Raw genomic sequence first — 17,434 nt, forward strand, 5'->3', positions numbered from 1 at the left:
TCCGCCACACTCTCCGTCGTGCCTCCGTTCAACATCAAGTACCACCTCCCACCTCACCTCCACCTCGACTCACTCATCTCTCTCTCTTCCGACGACGACCTTGCCGTACTCCTCGACGAGAACCGCCGCCTCAACTCCACTCCCTACCGCATCAGATTGTTCCTCTTCTTCTTCCACTCTTCTCCGCGTTCCGCCGCTGCAATTCGGCACCCGAAGACGGAGGCGTGGTTCTTCGACGCGCTTAAGAGTGCTAAGATTATGGAGCGTGATGCTCACGTGACCAGTCAGGAGTTTTGTTCCTCTGTGGCCGAGTCTATGGTTTTGGATACAACCTCATCTTTTGGCTCCACTTCTTCTTCAACTTCGTCGACGAATTTGCCTCCGTTGAGGGCTCAGGCTGATGAGAACAACAACAACGACGTCGTTTTGAAGGATAGCAAGGGGAAGTTGAATTCTTCGGATTCAATCTCGTGGTACTTACTTGTGCTCTTTTCTCTTCTTTTTTACTTTTGTTGCCTATGTTGTGTTTGTTGTTTTGCCACTGCCAGTCAATTTAATAAATCAATTCATTTAACTCTGATTATTCAAGGTGAAGAATTTTTAATAACTTAGTAAAGCTAAGCTTAGGAATTCATAATTGGCGGTTGAACTGGACATTGGAGTTCAATTATCATATGGCTTGAACTGATTATATGATATTGAGCTGAGGTTGAGCTCTGCCAATTTGGGTTCACTTCCATCCATAGATGCAAGTTTGATTAGTAGTTCTTTTAGGTCCGGTTTGCTAATTTTTTTCTTCACGGAAATGCAGAGATATGAACAGACACATACCTATTTAGGGGAAACTGATACGAAAACAAGCAACATGCCAAATTGCCAATTGTTTTGAGACAAAATTTACCCAAGTTTTTGTTCACCAAAAAATTGGAGACAATAGGATATGGACGAGACATAACTTTTTTGTGGTGTCTGTCTTTTGTCCGTGTTTCCTACACTGAGATACTTACAAATACAGCCTTAGTCTACATTCTCAGTTGTTGCTTCTGAGTATTTTTGTACTGTTAGCATTATTTCTTGGAATTTGATGTTGTTTAATGGTGACAGTTACTTCACTTACTTGAGCTCAAAGTAGTGAGAACACCCATCCCTTCCATTCAAATTTTAAAAGTGTTAAGCTATCATGGCAAAAATTATGGCAATGGCTTGCTGGCAATTTAGTATGTTCTGTTGCAGCTGAATGCCCTTGTTTATACTCGCACTCAGTTTTGGTAACTGGTAGTGTTTTATTTTGTTTCAGTGATAATACCGTTTCATCTAGTGTTATGTCCAATACATCTTACGAAGACCCTGCGGTTTATCATATTTCGGAGGCAAGAACCAATGCTGAATCCATTGAAGCTGAAAACAAACTCGCTTACATTTCCTCTGGGGTCATGGCGAATAACATGAATATGGATCTCGGGTATGCCTCATTTCCACAGTATAATCAAGTGGGGAATCCGCATTTGCAGTTTGTACAAGCTCCTCAGCAAATTCTACCAATCCACCCAAGTGGCCTGTTACCACTACCATCATGCCAACCAATGTACCAGCAACCGCAACCATTGCAGAATATGGTTTACTATCCTAATCAATCGTGTGCTGTATACCTTGTGCCTATTGGAAACATCCCTCCCAATGGTTTTCCTATAGCTGCTTCTGGCAAAGCTTCATTGAATCTGAATCCAGATCCTCCCTTAATGAATGTTCATGTAGCTTACAAACCTATGCGGGAAGCCAGGTCTCCTTTTGGCCATGATTTTGCCCCACCAGATTACTTAATAGACAATGCAATGACTGCATCTTCTACTCATGTAACTCAGCAACAAGACATGGATATTTATTCATTTTATCATCAATCTCCAAACGTATCTATCAATTCTGGGGAATCTCCCGAGTTTGAAAATGAACTTGATGATGGCCTTGCTCGTGATCAGATATACAAATCCCAGCCCCCTCCTCCGAAATACCCAACCATGTCAAAAGCTACAACAAACTTGTTATCTGAGGCTCTTGCTAAATTGCATGTGGATAACCTGAAGCAGCAGACAGAACAGTAGTCTTTACCATGTGCAAGATACAGTTTTGGTAGAAGTTCTACAGTGACTTTGAATGTTTCTTTTCTGTTTCTCATAATGTACTGGTATGTCTTGTTTTATCTTCACCCTCTGAGTGTTTTTATAGGTTGAGCTTTTCCTGTTACCCTTTTTTCTTTTTTTACTTTTTTCATATGAATATTTCTTTGATACTTGAATGTTACTAATTCTCATGTTTGATATGTAAACCATCCATAATGTCAAATCCTATAGAAGATTTTCATATAAAAGAAGACATTTTCTTTAGATTAACTTAGCAAGGGTGTTTCACATATTCAGAGATCAATTTTTAGTTGCAGCTTTAATGTTTAATGTTCGAACTCCACTAATGAATTAAGTGCAGAAACACATCACAACCGGTGTAATTAATAAATATTTTTATATTATAATCGCTTATAATAATGCCATTGAGTTGATAATCTTTGAATCTTTGCTGATTCGATTTTCTGTCATTTTGCCATACCTTTCCCTTTCATTGTTCCTCAGCATTTCTGGATAACCCTCCTTAGGATAATGATAACAACATTTAAAATGAATTAATTATAAATAAATAAAGTTGGCTTTCAGCTACCAGTATAACTTTTTATGAATTTGTCAGCGGTTCGTTTATAAATCCTAAACTATGGTTTGTAGGTTTTCAAATAGTGGACTTATTCAAACTATACCAGTTATCATAATTTTATAGTTAATTTCAGTTGTCATTTATAGGGTTCCGCTACTTACTCAAATTATATTATATACTAGTAGTATGGTTAACATACAACAATTGTATAAGAAGTATTTCATTCTTAACAGCACCACACATGCTTGATGCACCAACATATTTGTACAAATTCTCAAAAAAAAATCAAGATATTTGATAGCACTATTCTTTATCCTTGTGTAGAATCACTCTTCTTTACAAAGTCTAGATGAGCAGTCTAGCATAGTGCAATAAGACTAGTTGCCCCATTGTTTTTATTATTGTTATTGAGGAAAAGCAAGGCTTTAAATTAAGTGTAGTTTGGATTATATACTATCATAAACATATCAAAGATGAAAATAACAAGAGTGATAAGCTCTGTAATGATTTAAACGACATTAAGGCTATCTTTAATAAGTGTCTCAAGACAAAGATTCAGAAACAGGAGATAATAGAGAAAAATTGTGTCTCTATTACTGTCTCCGAACAAATTTTGTTTCAAGACAATGAAATTTTGCTTAATTTTGTATTTGTCTCTCTTCTTTTTCTCTAAGCATTCTGTATTGTTGTTTTGACACTAGGGCTTTACCTTCTCAATGCTGTTATATTGAAGCAGTGTTACTGTGATGAATTCCTATTGCTCCTCTTGTTCTTCTTCCCTCTGAAAAACTTGGTCAAGTTTGGGATCACCTTCTTCTTCTTTTTGATGGTGAAAGGACTCACACGAGTTGCCGGTGAAGCAGACTTCTGAAATTTGGATCCCCTTGCAGGAGTCACACTGCCATTGGATTTGTTGCTCTTTTGAGACAATGATCTCTGCATCTGCAAGTCACTTGATGCATTAATTTTGCCTTTTCTTGGCCAATTCTCTAGCTCTTCCCTACCTACTTTCTTTGTAACCAGCCTTTCTTTGTTATAGTCTTCTACTTTTGTCTCTTTGATTACAGTCTCAGCTATTTTAGCTCTTATCAGTATCTCTTTCTCACTAGCCTTGACAGCTTCAGTCCATGCCTTTGCTGCTGCAACCTTTTTGTCTGCGATTTTTTCAGCCTCGGCCGCACGATTAGTTAAATACTCGTATTCGAACTTTGAGATTGTGATCGAAGATCTGTTCTGTGTAGCTAATCCTCTGTCTCTCATTGCATTCTCTGTGAGGGCTTCCAGCTTCTCTAAGGCTAAACTTTCGGATAATTTGATTGCTTCAAGCTCCTTCATGATGTGTTTCAACCTTTCCTCAGCCATGTCTTTCTCAAACTCGGATCTTTCTATCTCTGCTTTAGTTTTTGTAACCTCTTGATAAACAAGCTCTCTTTCTTTTTCTGCTGTCTCTATTTCTGCATTAAGCTTATTCAAAGAATGTTGTAAACTAGTTACTATTGATTTGTCCTTTTCCTCTGCTGCAATCAAACCTTCTAGTTTAGATTTTGCTCTCAAAATCTTGGAATTGAGATTTTGAACTTTTGTACCAGCTTTTGATTCCTCCTTTAAGCCAACTGTCTCAGCACTCACTTGCTTCATCTCATTTCTTATCACATCCATAGATGCCATAAACTGGAAACCTTCTTCCCTTATTAAAGCTAAATCTTTCTTTGCTACCTCTACTTCTTCTTCTAGAGTCTCTAGCGGAGGAGACTCGCTTGATTCCTCCCATTTACCCGAAGCTCCTTCGATGTGTTCAGTGCTCTCATGTCTTCGAACCCTTTTATCCATTTCTTTGGCATGCTTCAGTTCGTTCTGCAAGACACCAACATCAGACAATGTCATAGCTAATTTCATTTCATGCTCTTTTGACTTATTTATCTCTTCAATACCCTCCTTCAACCTCTTTCTTAACTTTTCCAGTTCGAATAAAATCTCCTTGGCTTCCTTTTCTCTCCGAGCTTTGATGTCTTCCACTTCTTTTAAAGCATCAATCCTGGCCAATTCAACCAGCACTTGTTCTTCATTGGCTTCCTCAATCTCCTTCCTCAGCAATTCCACCATTCTTGATCCGTGCATCACACGCGATAGGGATATGCTTCCATTTCCGTCTCAGCTTGTGATTTCTCTTTCAAAACAGCATCCACATCAAGCTTGAGCTGGAACAACTGGTGTTTAGCATATTCCAATTCTCTCATCACTTGTGAGTATTCATGGTTGTGACTATTGTCCTTCCTTTTTGCCTTGTGCAACTTCAATTCTAGTGATGCTCTTTCTTGCTTATGCGCCTTCACCTTGTAGCTAGATTTCTCAATCATAGAAGAAAGATCTTTCACTGTCTTCTTTGCAGTAGAAAGCTCATACTCTGCTTCAGCTTTCGCAGAATCCGCAGCCCGTCTTCTCTCTTTGTACCAACCAGCATCTCTTCTTGCTCTTTGAAGCTCTCTTGATGTTGAAGCGTACTTCTGAAGCAAAGAACATGCAAGAAATTAGAACACACAAAAAATCTAATAAATTCATAAATTGCTTATAGTCAAACTATATATGAAGATTGAAGCGAAAACATACCGAAGATGATAAACAATCCATGTAGCTTTTCTTCAATGAAGGACTATTGAAATCTGCAATCCTACCAGGTAGCCAAAAAATGAAATTGTAACAAGGTTAACTAACTAGGTTACTTATTGAGACACTCAAGCAATGATTATAGGAAAACAGCATAAAGGGTAGCAAAATAAATGCCTTACCAGTTTGATAATGTTTATCCCAAGAAACAATGTTGGTGTTTGTGGTGAAAGTGTTTGTGGTTGAGAAATGTAAACAAAGCTCAAATGGCACAAATTAAAACAATAATAATAAATTATGCAACAGCAATAGCGACAGACTGATCAGGTGACTGGCTATTGTTGGACACATACGTCGTTGCTCATGTCGTAAACTATTCTTTTGGATCTTTCGTAATGTTTAATTTTCTGTCTTCTTTCAATAATATTCTTTTTCATTGCAAGCAAGTATCAAAACTCTTGTCCTGAAATTTTCCGTTATTTTTTCTTTTTCATTGGACCCCATCAATTTTCGTTTTCTTTGGTCCACTAAATTTTGATCTTCTTAGTTTCATTAATTATTTATACTTTTACATAATTACATCGAGTGATACCGAAATTAATAATTTTTAGTAGAACATGTTTGTAACGAATTTTCATTACTAAATTTTGATTTTTTTTTCCTTTAGTTTTTATATCAGATTGTCATATTAACGGATACAAATTTAGTTAAATCAATCTTTATTATTTAAAAAAGAAAGTTTCTATTTATTTTTTAAATTTTCAAATCAACCCCCCTACAAAAATGAGCTATATTAGTTTTTAAATTAAAAATTTGACATGTGTGGACTAATTTGTTAATAAAATAAAATATTAAAAATTATTTTGGTGTTTTATAATTTATCAAAAAATAAAATGTCATACTAAACGTTTTTTGAAAAAATAATATAGGTATTACTCTAATTTATAATTTAAATATATATTCAATTCTACGTCACTCATTTATTCCTTTATTCTTACCATGAATATATATATTTTTTATTTCAATTACGTGAACTTGTGAAGGAATACAAAATTAATGTTAACTAACGTGTTCAATACTCAATAGCTATATTTCAATTATTTTATTAGTAAAACATATTTCAATGGTTTGACATGTTTAATACGGTTGATTAAATTATTTAATATAATAATATAAATTTGAACATTTTAACTATGATTTGCAATGATTGGTGTGTGGATTAGAGGAAGCGAGAAGCGCGCAATTCCAAAAATGAAATTGCATGGTGATAGTCATACGTTGGAAGATCTTGCATGAAACTGAAGAAATTAAACTCTGGGAAGCAACCATTGATGGTTGTTGTTCTTCTTCAATTCATTTCCCTTTTAGAATTAATTGGATGAGATCGATCTTTCTAGAAGAAGAAGAAGAAGAAGAAGATGATGAAAGTGATGGATATGGAGAAATCATCTATTTGCAACAGTGTCGTTAACTTCTTGTTGGAGGAAAACTACCTTCTAACCGCCTTCGAGCTCCTCCACGAGCTCCTCGACGACGGCCACAACGAACAAGCCATTCGCCTCAAACAATACTTCGCCGATCCCTCTCGCTTCCCTCCTCTTCAAATCGCTCGCCTCAACTCTCTCACATCATGCATGTTCTTCATTCTCTCTTTTAATTTCAAAATTAACCACCATTGTTGCTTGTTTCTTTCTAAATATGTGTGTGGGATTTATGATTTGATTAATGAGATGCTGATGCTTGAAATTTCAGTGATAGATCCGCAGACTCTGCTGCAAGAGAAAGAAGAGGCAGAAAGCAAGTTAGCCCTTACTGAATATGAGCTACGTTTGGCACAAGAAGACATCTCCAAGCTCAAAGCTGATTTAGAGAGCAAAACACAATTCCTTGATCAGCTTAATGGTACTTTTTCATCTTTCTTCCATGATATCTTATTTAAGAATTGTTGGTTGTTACAATGTTTATCGATGTAATCATCTGTCTAGTGCACAAGCATTTCGCATCAAAGTAGGGTCCAGGGAAAGACCGTATCTAAAAGGTGTAATGTAAGCAGCCTAAGCCGATAATTGCATTAGTGATCTGACCTTGAGGTCACAGAGACAACTCAACCATTGCTCTAAAACTCCCCCTTACACGACAAGAAAAATATCTAAATTTACTTCTCTGAAACAAGTTTGTTGTGCTCTTAGTGTTTAGGATGTCTTTTTAAATGCTAAGCTTGCATGATCCTGAACTTGCATTTATATAGAGATTGTTAAAAAATACATTAATTTGCATTGGTGATATTCTTCTATGAGGATATATAATAGATATTATTGTTGTAATTCTTGCATGCTTGATGATGCTTCTACTGCGAATGCAGCTTCACAATCATGTAGTAAACATGATCTAGAGAGTGATGGGCAACAAATTCAAGAACAAAAGAACAATAATAATAATAATACTTCATTCACTGATTTGGGACCCCTCAAAAATACTGAACGAAGAGATCTTAACTATGCTGTGAAGGAATATCTTCTTTTTGCTGGCTACCGCCTTACTGCAATGACATTTTATGAGGAGGTAAGAATTGCATCTAATTCCACTTTCGATTTTTCATTTTAACTACTTTCACTTTTGCATTTGTTGGCTTTATGTATTAATACTTGATCAGATTAATCTGCTTTACACAACTTTTCTGCTCTATTTCTTGTTTATGTATTTCAGTCCTGAGATATTAACCAAACGCCGCCTTAATTTCGCGCAGTGTTTAATTTGCAATAACTATTTCTGTAGGTTACAGATGTTAACCTAGATAGTGTACAGAATTCACAAGCAGTAATACCAGATGCATTGCGTCATTACTATTATCACTATATTTCATCAACTTCAGGGGCTGCTGAGGTAATTTTTACACTCATGGTAGAAGTTCATTGGTTCCTTCCTAAAGGGTGTTGATGAATGGTCCAACTTGACGTCTTGGCTAAATCCTTAAATATTAGAATTGTGTCTATCTTGTGTTATGCATACACATATTAATGCATTTTTTTTATAGGCCTTTCAAGATTTATGTAAATATAGTATAACCAATATGCAGGAAAAAATTGCCCAACTTCGAGAAAATGAGATGTTGCTCAAAGAAAATCAGAGGTTGAATCAAGAAATGGAGACGTTGTTGAATGATAAAAAGTTGGCTGATGATAAAGTAGACACATTGACTAAATCCTTGGAGGTACTGAAGAAAGAACTTAAAGACAAAGAGAACCTGGTAGGTCTTATATGTTTCTGAAACGTCTCAGTTAAATAATGTTCATATTCTCTAAAGTATATCCTAGATAGTGACTTGTGAGGTTCTTTGCTCTATTTTAGGCACAATTGTTAAAGCAATCATTGGAGAATCAAAGAAAGGAGCTCCGTGTTTGCAGAACCGATATCATGAAGATGAAAAAGCGTATTGATGGATCTAATTCTGCAGAGCCTTTAGATAAATACAAGAAAGAAATTAAGAACTTGCATATAGAAATCAAAAGGTTGAAGGTAAAGAATGAAGCTCCTGAAGCTCTGAGTTCTATTGGTTCTGAAAATGAAACTGTTGCTGAAGACAAAGTGATTGAAATTCACGAGGACAAGGGATCATTCTCCCACCCTGTTGAGGAGGATAACAAGAGTGACGCACGGAGAGATGATGCTCAATCACCACCATCAGTTGTTGGAACTCCTAGGGATTATGATGATAAACATGAAGATGCATTAGTTGATGGGTTGCTTAGTCCTTCAAATGTAGATGCTGCTATTGAAAATGTTGAAATTGTTTCTGAGCATAGTGAAGCCAAAAATGATGATATCAGGTTACAAGTAAAGTTAGACAAAGTAAATAATGAAGCAATATCTGAGAAGACGGTAAGTCAATTGTTCATCAGCTTTAATGATGTAAATAATGAAAGAGAATTTACTTACCTATATCAAAATGTAAATTATGTACTATTGATCTTATATGTGTTTGTTGTTATTTGACAGGGATTAGTAATCATTCAGATACTTGCGGACGCTTTGCCTAAAATTGTTCCTTATGTTTTGATCAACCATCGTGAGGTTTGTCAGTCACTAATTTAGAGTTTAAGGTTTAGGATTTACAACATATATTGAATTAGTATTGATCATTTCCAGGAGCTAATTCCTCTAATCATGTGTGCAATCGAGCACCATCCAGATAGCAGCACTCGCGATTCCTTGACTCATACATTGTTTAACTTGATCAAGCGCCCTGATGAACAACAAAGAAGAATAATAATGGAGGTTGGTTATATTATATTTCTTAGGATTTTCAAGGACGCCATTCATCAATGCAACATGTTTTTTTCTTTCTTATCATTTCAGGCATGTGTTAGCCTTGCAAAGAATGTGGGAGAGATGAGAACAGAAACAGAATTGCTTCCTCAATGTTGGGAACAAGTACATATATCATGCCTTGATTTGTTCAAGTTTCTCTACTTTGCCATTCTAAATTAGGATCAAAGTTTATTATAATTTGTTGATATTATGGATTTTATACAGATAAGTCACATGTATGAGGAGCGTAGGTTGCTTGTTGCTCAATCATGTGGAGATCTAGCAGAATATGTGCGGCCGGAGATTCGCGACTCTCTTATTTTATCCATTGTGCAGCAACTAATAGAAGATGCTGCCATCATTGTTCGAGCAGCTGCGGCTCACAATCTGGCTATGCTGCTTCCATTTTTCCTGAACATGGATAAATATTTCAAGGTCAGCAATCATGGAGAAGATTTCTGACTTGAGAGAATTGGCTGCAATGTAAGCTCTGGAATAGGTTGAAGCCATGGTCCAGGGAATGGAGCCTTTTATATTATTCTTCCTATAATATAATATTGACAAATTTTAAGAACAAAGTATAGAAAGATTTAAGACAAATGTGTTTGCTCCAATTATTTTTTTTCATTTGATGTTGTTAGGTGGAGGAGTTGATGTTCCAATTGATATGTGATCCCTCAGGAGTGGTAGTGGAAACTACTCTCAAGGAATTGGTTCCTGCAGTTATCAAATGGGGAAATAACTATGAACATGTCTTGAGAGGTTTACTCTCTCTTATGTTAACTTCTGCTCAGGTATTTTTAGAAAAACTTTGAATGTTCTTGAAGCATATTTAGTGCCCAGATCAAGAGTATTCATAACTTTCTTATGGAGCATGTATTAAGTGTTAGCAATCATTTTGAGTGGAATTTTGTGCCTCCAAATTGCAGAATTGTCCTCCTATATCAACTGTTAAAGCTTCTATTGATTCACATCTTCATGTTCTTGGTGAAAGAGAGAGATGGAATATAGATTGTCTATTGAGAATGTTGGTGGAATTGCTCCCTGTGGTGCACCAGAAAGCAATTGAGACTTGTCCCTTTTCATCTACCACTGAATCTAAGAAAGTGGTGTTCTCTACCACATTACTTGAATCGTACGCAAGGTAAGCTTAGAAGAAAAATGTTGACCATGAAATAAATAAGACCATTATTAGACATGTAAAATAATGTATGAAACAAAAATTTGGGCCTTGAACGTCGCATCTTTTCATCATAATAAGATTATGTTCAGTAAGTATTTTAAGAAAGAAAAAGATAATAGAGACAAATATAAGAAAGAGGATTTCATCCCATTTTTTTCTCCCAATTTCCCAGATAGAAATATTTTGTCCTTTTGTGTATATATCTCCTCTTTCAAATATGTTTATGTTTCCTAATATTTCTGAATGGCCATAATCTAAAACCATTATGATAAGCATAGCACACCTGAGTAAGCAAAAACACATACAGGATTTTATTCTCAATGCTGATGAACTGATCATGAATGGTCTCCACTTTCTGGTAGGGAACATGTTGAATGGGAAGCATTTGAATGGATGCATGTTGAGTGCTTTCCCAAATTGATACAGCTAGCTTGCTTGTTACCATGGAAAGAAGATAACTTACGGAGCCGAATCTCAAAGGTCACTATAGTCTTTACCTTTTCATTATTGTGTATAAGGAGCATGGTTAACAACTGAATGATGATTTTGTTGAATGAAATTTTGCAGTTTCTGTTATCTGTTTCTGAAATGTTTGGGGAATCCTACACAACATGCATAATGCTACCTGTATTTTTAACAGCAGTTGGGGATGATGCCGATTTCACATACTTTCCAACTTCTATTCATTCTAGAATTAAAGGTAACTATACGATTTAATATAAAACCATTTACATCATTACTGTATTTGGCATCTGATCACTTGTTGTAGGTTTGAGACCAAGGAATGTTGTTGCTGAAAAGATTGCTGCATCATGTGTGCTACCACTTCTGCTGGCTGGAATTTTGGGAGCTCCAGGGAAAAGAGATCAGTTAGCAGAGTACTTGAGAAATCTTCTACTAAAAGAAGACAGTTCCAAGAAGGAGAATCCTTCATCCAAACACACCCTTGAGATTATTAATGCCGTTCGCTTCATTTGGTTTGTCAATCCTCTAACTAATCTATAGAGATTCTTAATTAGATCCTTACAGTTTAAAATCTCTTATCTATATATGAGCTTATATATATTGAAAACATTTTTGTAGCATATATGAAGAAAACCATGGTATGGTATTTGATATCATATGGAACATGGTTGTTAGCTCAAATGAGGAAATAAAAACAAGTGCTGCCAATCTTCTCAAAGTTATTGTAAGATTATATTGTTTTTCTTAGTTATTTGTTTGAGTTAAATTACTCTGTTTGTCCTTATAATTTCACTAATTTATAACTGAGTCTCTACACTTTAAAGTTTTTAATTGGATTCCTACTTTCTACATTAGTTTTAATTTTTAATCACATCCTTGCCATACCAAAACATGTTTAACTTAACGATATGCTAAGGCATATTCGTTAGTAGTTTGAGATAGATGAAAACGTTTTTGTAATATTTATTGTTAAAAAGAATTTAATTACCACTTTAAAATTGGTATAGAGACCTAATTAAAAAATTTTAAAATATAAGATCTAATTACAAATTTGAAAAAATTACAAAGACCAACAAACTAGTTTAACTTTTTGTTTGTTACTAGTTATGTCTATGCAGAAACTAACATATATAAGGGGTCTTTAATACATGATAGGTGCAATATGTTGATGCAAAAGTTGCTTCAACAAATGTGTTACCTGCTTTAGTTACTCTTGGATCTGACCAAAACATCAATGTCAAGTGTGCCAGCATTGAAGCTTTTGGTGCTGTGGCTCAAAACTTCAAAGTTGACATGGTATCTCTCAAAACTCTGTCAATATTGATACATATTTTTTTAAGTTACTAATACTCAAATGGATATGTTGCAGATAGTTGACAAGATAAGAGTTCAAATGGGTGCATTTCTTGAAGAAAGATCCCATGAAGCCACCATTGCTGTCATTCATGCTCTGGTGGTTGCAGTGCCTCATACAACAGAACAGCTTAGAGATTATATCCTTAAGAAAGAAAATTTCTAGAAATCATATTAAATTATCAATGTTTTGGAAAATTTTCTGTTACTTTTCAGGTTCACCAAAATTCTATCATTTCATTTGTTTTCTTCAACTTGATGATGTTACATCTTTTGTCCAAGATTGCTCAACTCACAGCCGCTCCATCTACTGCTTCAGGGGATTTGATTCCTCGGCGAGAGCGAGCTAACGCATTTTGTGAGGCGATTCGCGCTCTAGATGCTACAGGTTCGCTTGATTAATTACTCTTTTTGTTTCAAAATATCTGTCACTAAAAGACTTGGTACAATCACATTTATATAATTAAGTGCAAAATATGATGTTAAATGTAAAAAAATAAACAAGAAAATGCCAATACAGGCACCAAGAAAAAATCATTGTATTCGGATCAAAGATATTCTTTGGTGACTAAGTTAGTTGATTTTTTAGTACTAAATTACAACATAGTGTGAACTCTTAACTTGTACTATTAGAATGCCTTTAGATTCTAATTCTAAGACAAAATTACAAAGTAATAGAGAATTAATACAAATAATTTCTATCTTCATTTTTAAGGAGTATAAAAAATTCAAAAATTTTCTCCTTGATTAAGAATTCTAATATTTGTCTTGTGCATGCATGCATGTTGTAGATCTTGGTGCAAATAGTGTTAAGGAATTCCTGCTACCATCTATACAGAACCTATTGAAAGACGTGGATGCATTGGATCCAGCACATAAAGAAGCACTTGAGATCATAATGAAGGAGAGATCAGGAGCAAGCACCAGATTGAAAAGTCAACACTCACGTGCATCATCACTTAGCAACCTCTTTGGGGAGAGAGAGTTGCGCACCAAGAGAGACAGCACAGACACGCCGCCCGAGGCGAATAATCTTTCCCCTAGGGCAGCGGCCTTGGCTGCCTCCGGGGAGGATACTAGATTTCGGAGACTTATGATGGGACATTTTAGTGAGATACTTCGTGCCAAGGGAAGATCACCTGACGAAGCTCAAAATCCATAGGAGCTGAGGTTATATTTTATGTGCCCAGTTTTTTTTTTATATATATTTCTTTATTTTCAAAAATGTTCAAATGGTATACTTATTTGTAATACTAATATCAAAGTAACATTCATCATTTTTCTTCAATTATATTTTAGTTTAATTTTCAGGATTAAGGCTCAATTTTTTGGAATTGGGGCATGTGTGTGCTTCGCTTGGATATGGTTTAGGGGGGAACAGACATATATGTGGGATAGTTTTTTGTTAGTGTGATTAGAAGGAACTCGGACCGTGCGTGTTGTTTGTATTTAAATTTTTTAATAACAAATCGCATGGTCCGATTTGTTTGGTGAGGAGCTAAAAATTCCTATGAATGAAATCGGACCCAACGATTTCACAATGAAGCATTTTGATTGCATATCGCAGGATCCGAGTTCGTGGATGAGGGCATGAGTTGGGCAACATTGAACTCGGACCCTCCGTTTTGTGAAAGCTTTAGGGGAACTCGGATGGCCCGAATTCGTATCCTCCTTTTTTTTTTCATGTTTAACCTAGTCGAAGGGTCCGATTTCGGTAAAAATGATGATATAAAAGTATGAGTTGAACTGGTGGGAGCTTTGTGGCGTCTTCTTCGTTTTTGAACGGCAGCTTCTTTTATCTGATTTTTTTAGTTTTAACTTTGAGAATCTAGTAGTTAAGATTAATGTTATGCTTTTTTTGTGGTGAGTGAGAAAAAATGAGTGACAGAATATTACTAAAAATATACTATTTTGGTCAGATTTTATTACAAACGACTGAAGGAGTTAAATTTATTTGTGAAAACCCACTAGATGTTGTTATTCCTTTTATTATCTCATTTGAAGAGCTGAAAGGTGTAATATGTGAAAAAATTGACTCTGAGAGGGCAAGAAAGATATCGTGTATGCTATACAGATATCCCATACAGGTGTTTGGTGGATTCGTCCAGTATCAAACCAAATATGTGACAGACGAAGCGAGCATGCAGGAGAGGTTTTCAATGTATATTGAAAATCGGTCTCAGATCTCGTTCATCGAGTTGTATGTTGAGTTTGAACAATCTGAGGCTGACCGGAATATTCTACGGGAAGATTATAATAGTGACAGTGAAGAAGAGTTCGAAAGCAACTATGAATGTGTTGCTCCAAATGGAGATGAAGATCAAGGTGACAGAACCATGGCCCCAGATGTGACAGAAGTGGCAAATGCACTCGCGAACGAAGTTCTGTTTGAGGAGCCATCCTTCATGCGAGTTTTAGACCTGGAAGCCATGCATGTTCCAGAATTTCCAAAATATATGACTGCAGGTACGTATACGTGGTGTTAGTCCTTTTTTAATTAGACATTGATTGAGTTATGAGTAAGCAAGTTTAGGGGTATTTGATTCTTTTTTTACTTTTATATGCTAGAAGAATTAATTAGAAAATAATAATTAAATTGTCCATAGTATGGTTATAACGGATTGCTTGAGTTTGCAATAATTATTTGTACCGGTTCTATCTTTTTTACGGTTCAAACCCCATGAACCGGACCGGAACGGTCCGGTTTATTGGTTTGTCGGTCGAACCAGCCTGACCGGTCCGGTTCGTTTGGTATGCAGTCGAACCGGCAAATCCGGTATGCTTTTTAAATATGCTGCCGTTGTTATTTATTTGTCTGGAGTGACATCATAACATGTTGTTAGGTTTGGAGTTATAGCATACTGGATTCAGTGAAATTTTATTAATCTTTACAGTCGTTTTTGAAATATGTACGTGTTAATGAAATTTTTGCTGTGCTTGTTGTCCCAGCAAAAATTCCTATTGTGGAAGACGGTGAATTTGGCGTAGGTATGGAGTTCAGTTCAAGAGAAGCTGTTATTAAGGCGGTAAAAGACTATAGCATATGACGAAGCGTAGACTACCAGGTTTTTGAGTCTGAGCCGTTGACATTTTATGCCAAGTGTACACAGTATGGGTCATGGTGTGATTGGCTTATTAGGGTTAGTTTGATCAGCAGGAGGTACTGTTGGGTTATAAGGAGGTATAATGGTAGTCACACATGTACAAGAGCCACGATTTCACAGGATCATTCGAAGCTAGATTCTATCATAATTGCAGAAGCAATAAAGCCACTGGTTGAGGCTGACCCATCCTTAAAGGTAAAATCGGTCATAGCAGAAGTCCAGTCGAAGTTCAACTACACCGTCAGTTACCAGAAAGCATGGTTGGCTAAGTAAAAGGTAGTTGAAAAAATATTTGGTGGTTGGGAGGCATCATATGAAGTGTTGCCAATATGGTTTGAGGCCATGTGTCACAAGGAGCCATCAGCTATTGTCCATTTTGAGACTATGCCTGCATATCAGGGCGATGAATTGGTGGGTGATATTCGGGTAATGCATCGTGTATTTTGGAGTTATTATCCTTGTATTAGGGCATTCAGCAATTGTAAGCCAATTGTCCAGGTGGATGGGACTCACTTGTACAGAAAGTATAAGGGTTGTTTGCTTGTGGCAGTTTCACAAGATGGCAACAACAATATCGTTCCAATTGCATTTGCTATTGTAGAGGGAGAGACTTCTGATGCATGGCATTTTTTTCTCAGTAACCTTCGTCAACATGTTGTAACTCGTGATGGTGTGGGTCTAATATCCGACAGGCACAAATCCATAAATGCAGCTGTGGAACGCAGTAACGGAGCGTGGTCACCTCCAAGAGCTTTTCATATGTTTTGCATCAGGCATATAGAGTCAAACTTTTTGAGAAAGTTCAAGGCACCGTACCTCCAAAAATTGGTCGTCAACATCGGTAACCATTTATGAGATTTAAGCAATTTATTAATATATTTTCCTTACATAAATCTATTAACCTCCATTCCTTTGCTTTGCATATGTTGTGATCTACCAGGATATTCTAGGACGGTGCGGGAGTATGAGGTGCGTTACCAGCGGTTACGGGAACGTGGTGAGGCGTACACAGACTGGTTAAACCGAATTTCTCGCGAGCAGTACGCATTGGTCTTTGATGGTGGGTACCGATGGGGGCACATGACAACGAATCTTGTGGAGTGCATCAATTCAATTTTGAAGGGTGCATGCAATCTCTCCATTACTGCTCTTGTGAAGGCAACATTCTACAGGCTAAATGAGTTATTCACCCCAAAAAAGAGCGGAGACGGAAGCAAGGATCAATGCTGGCCATGTCTTCTCTGATATCGTGACCTCGAAGTTGCATTAAAACCAACTTGCATCAGGAAATATTCAGGTTAGTTGCTTTGACCGCCAGAATGAGGTCTTTGAGGTTCGGGAGATGCCAAGCGGACTGAAGTTTGTAGTCGATCTCCGTGGCCTACGATGTGACTGTGGTGAGTTCCAGGTGGACAGGATCCCCTGCAGACATGTATTCGCATGTTATGCCAACCAGCACTGGATTGGCAACTGTATGTGCATGATGTGTATAAGATGGACCAAGTGCGGCGGGTGTACCGAGCAAGGTTTAGGCCACTAGGAAATCCTGCTACATGGCCTGCTTACAACGGACCTCGGTTTATACCGAATCCATACCTGAGACGGGTAACGAAAGGTCGCCCAAGGATGACGCGCTTTCTGAATGAGATGGACACGCGGATGTTACATCGTCCAAGGCGATGTACTCTATGTGGGGCTGAAGGACATAGTCGTAGCAGAT

The 17,434-nt window shown here is 36.6% G+C and overlaps 3 protein-coding genes and 1 pseudogene across 3 annotated transcripts in view; 3 read left to right on the forward strand and 1 right to left on the reverse strand.

The window, feature by feature from the left end:
- Positions 1 to 2,387, forward strand: part of LOC107489987 (uncharacterized) — a gene marked incomplete in the record, with an annotated part of 2,709 nt that extends 322 nt beyond the window's left edge. The window contains 2 exon segments of the mRNA XM_016110762.3: positions 1 to 473; positions 1,298 to 2,387. Of these exon segments, the coding sequence (XP_015966248.1) occupies positions 1 to 473; positions 1,298 to 2,099 (1,275 nt within the window).
- Positions 2,388 to 2,941: 554 nt separating this feature from the next.
- LOC107489988 (protein PLASTID MOVEMENT IMPAIRED 2-like) lies at positions 2,942 to 5,552 on the reverse strand (annotated as a pseudogene).
- Positions 5,553 to 6,539: 987 nt separating this feature from the next.
- Positions 6,540 to 13,998, forward strand: LOC107489930 (uncharacterized). Its single transcript, XM_021142930.2, has 20 exons — positions 6,540 to 6,933; positions 7,054 to 7,203; positions 7,664 to 7,863; positions 8,077 to 8,184; positions 8,378 to 8,548; positions 8,650 to 9,180; positions 9,298 to 9,372; positions 9,448 to 9,576; positions 9,658 to 9,732; positions 9,835 to 10,044; positions 10,251 to 10,403; positions 10,539 to 10,753; positions 11,155 to 11,272; positions 11,360 to 11,492; positions 11,562 to 11,769; positions 11,876 to 11,981; positions 12,413 to 12,553; positions 12,627 to 12,750; positions 12,879 to 12,998; positions 13,402 to 13,998. The coding sequence occupies exons 1-20, from the start codon at positions 6,720 to 6,722 to the stop codon at positions 13,770 to 13,772; spliced, it is 3,552 nt and encodes a 1,183-aa protein (XP_020998589.1). The 5' UTR covers positions 6,540 to 6,719; the 3' UTR covers positions 13,773 to 13,998.
- A 2,058-nt stretch (positions 13,999 to 16,056) lies between these two features.
- Positions 16,057 to 16,959, forward strand: LOC107489884 (uncharacterized). The gene is made up of 2 exons (XM_016110653.3): positions 16,057 to 16,555; positions 16,655 to 16,959. The coding sequence occupies exons 1-2, from the start codon at positions 16,057 to 16,059 to the stop codon at positions 16,957 to 16,959; spliced, it is 804 nt and encodes a 267-aa protein (XP_015966139.1).
- The last annotated feature ends 475 nt before the right edge of the window (positions 16,960 to 17,434 follow it).

The sequence above is a fragment of the Arachis duranensis genome, chromosome 5 (genome assembly GCF_000817695.3).
Source record: "Arachis duranensis cultivar V14167 chromosome 5, aradu.V14167.gnm2.J7QH, whole genome shotgun sequence".
Taxonomy (NCBI): domain Eukaryota; kingdom Viridiplantae; phylum Streptophyta; class Magnoliopsida; order Fabales; family Fabaceae; genus Arachis; species Arachis duranensis.

What these genes read in the sequence shown, in the direction of transcription:
- LOC107489930 (XM_021142930.2), top strand. Translation starts at nt 6,720, where the DNA reads ATGATGAAAGTGATGGATATGGAGAAATCATCTATTTGCAACAGTGTC. An exon ending in AAGCAATATCTGAGAAGACG is followed by an intron (nt 9,181 to 9,297) that starts GTAAGTCAATTG and finishes GTTATTTGACAG; the next exon opens with GGATTAGTAATCATTCAGAT. An exon ending in TCGCGCTCTAGATGCTACAG is followed by an intron (nt 12,999 to 13,401) that starts GTTCGCTTGATT and finishes TGCATGTTGTAG; the next exon opens with ATCTTGGTGCAAATAGTGTT.
- LOC107489884 (XM_016110653.3), top strand. Translation starts at nt 16,057, where the DNA reads ATGTGTCACAAGGAGCCATCAGCTATTGTCCATTTTGAGACTATGCCT. An exon ending in AAAATTGGTCGTCAACATCG is followed by an intron (nt 16,556 to 16,654) that starts GTAACCATTTAT and finishes GTGATCTACCAG; the next exon opens with GATATTCTAGGACGGTGCGG.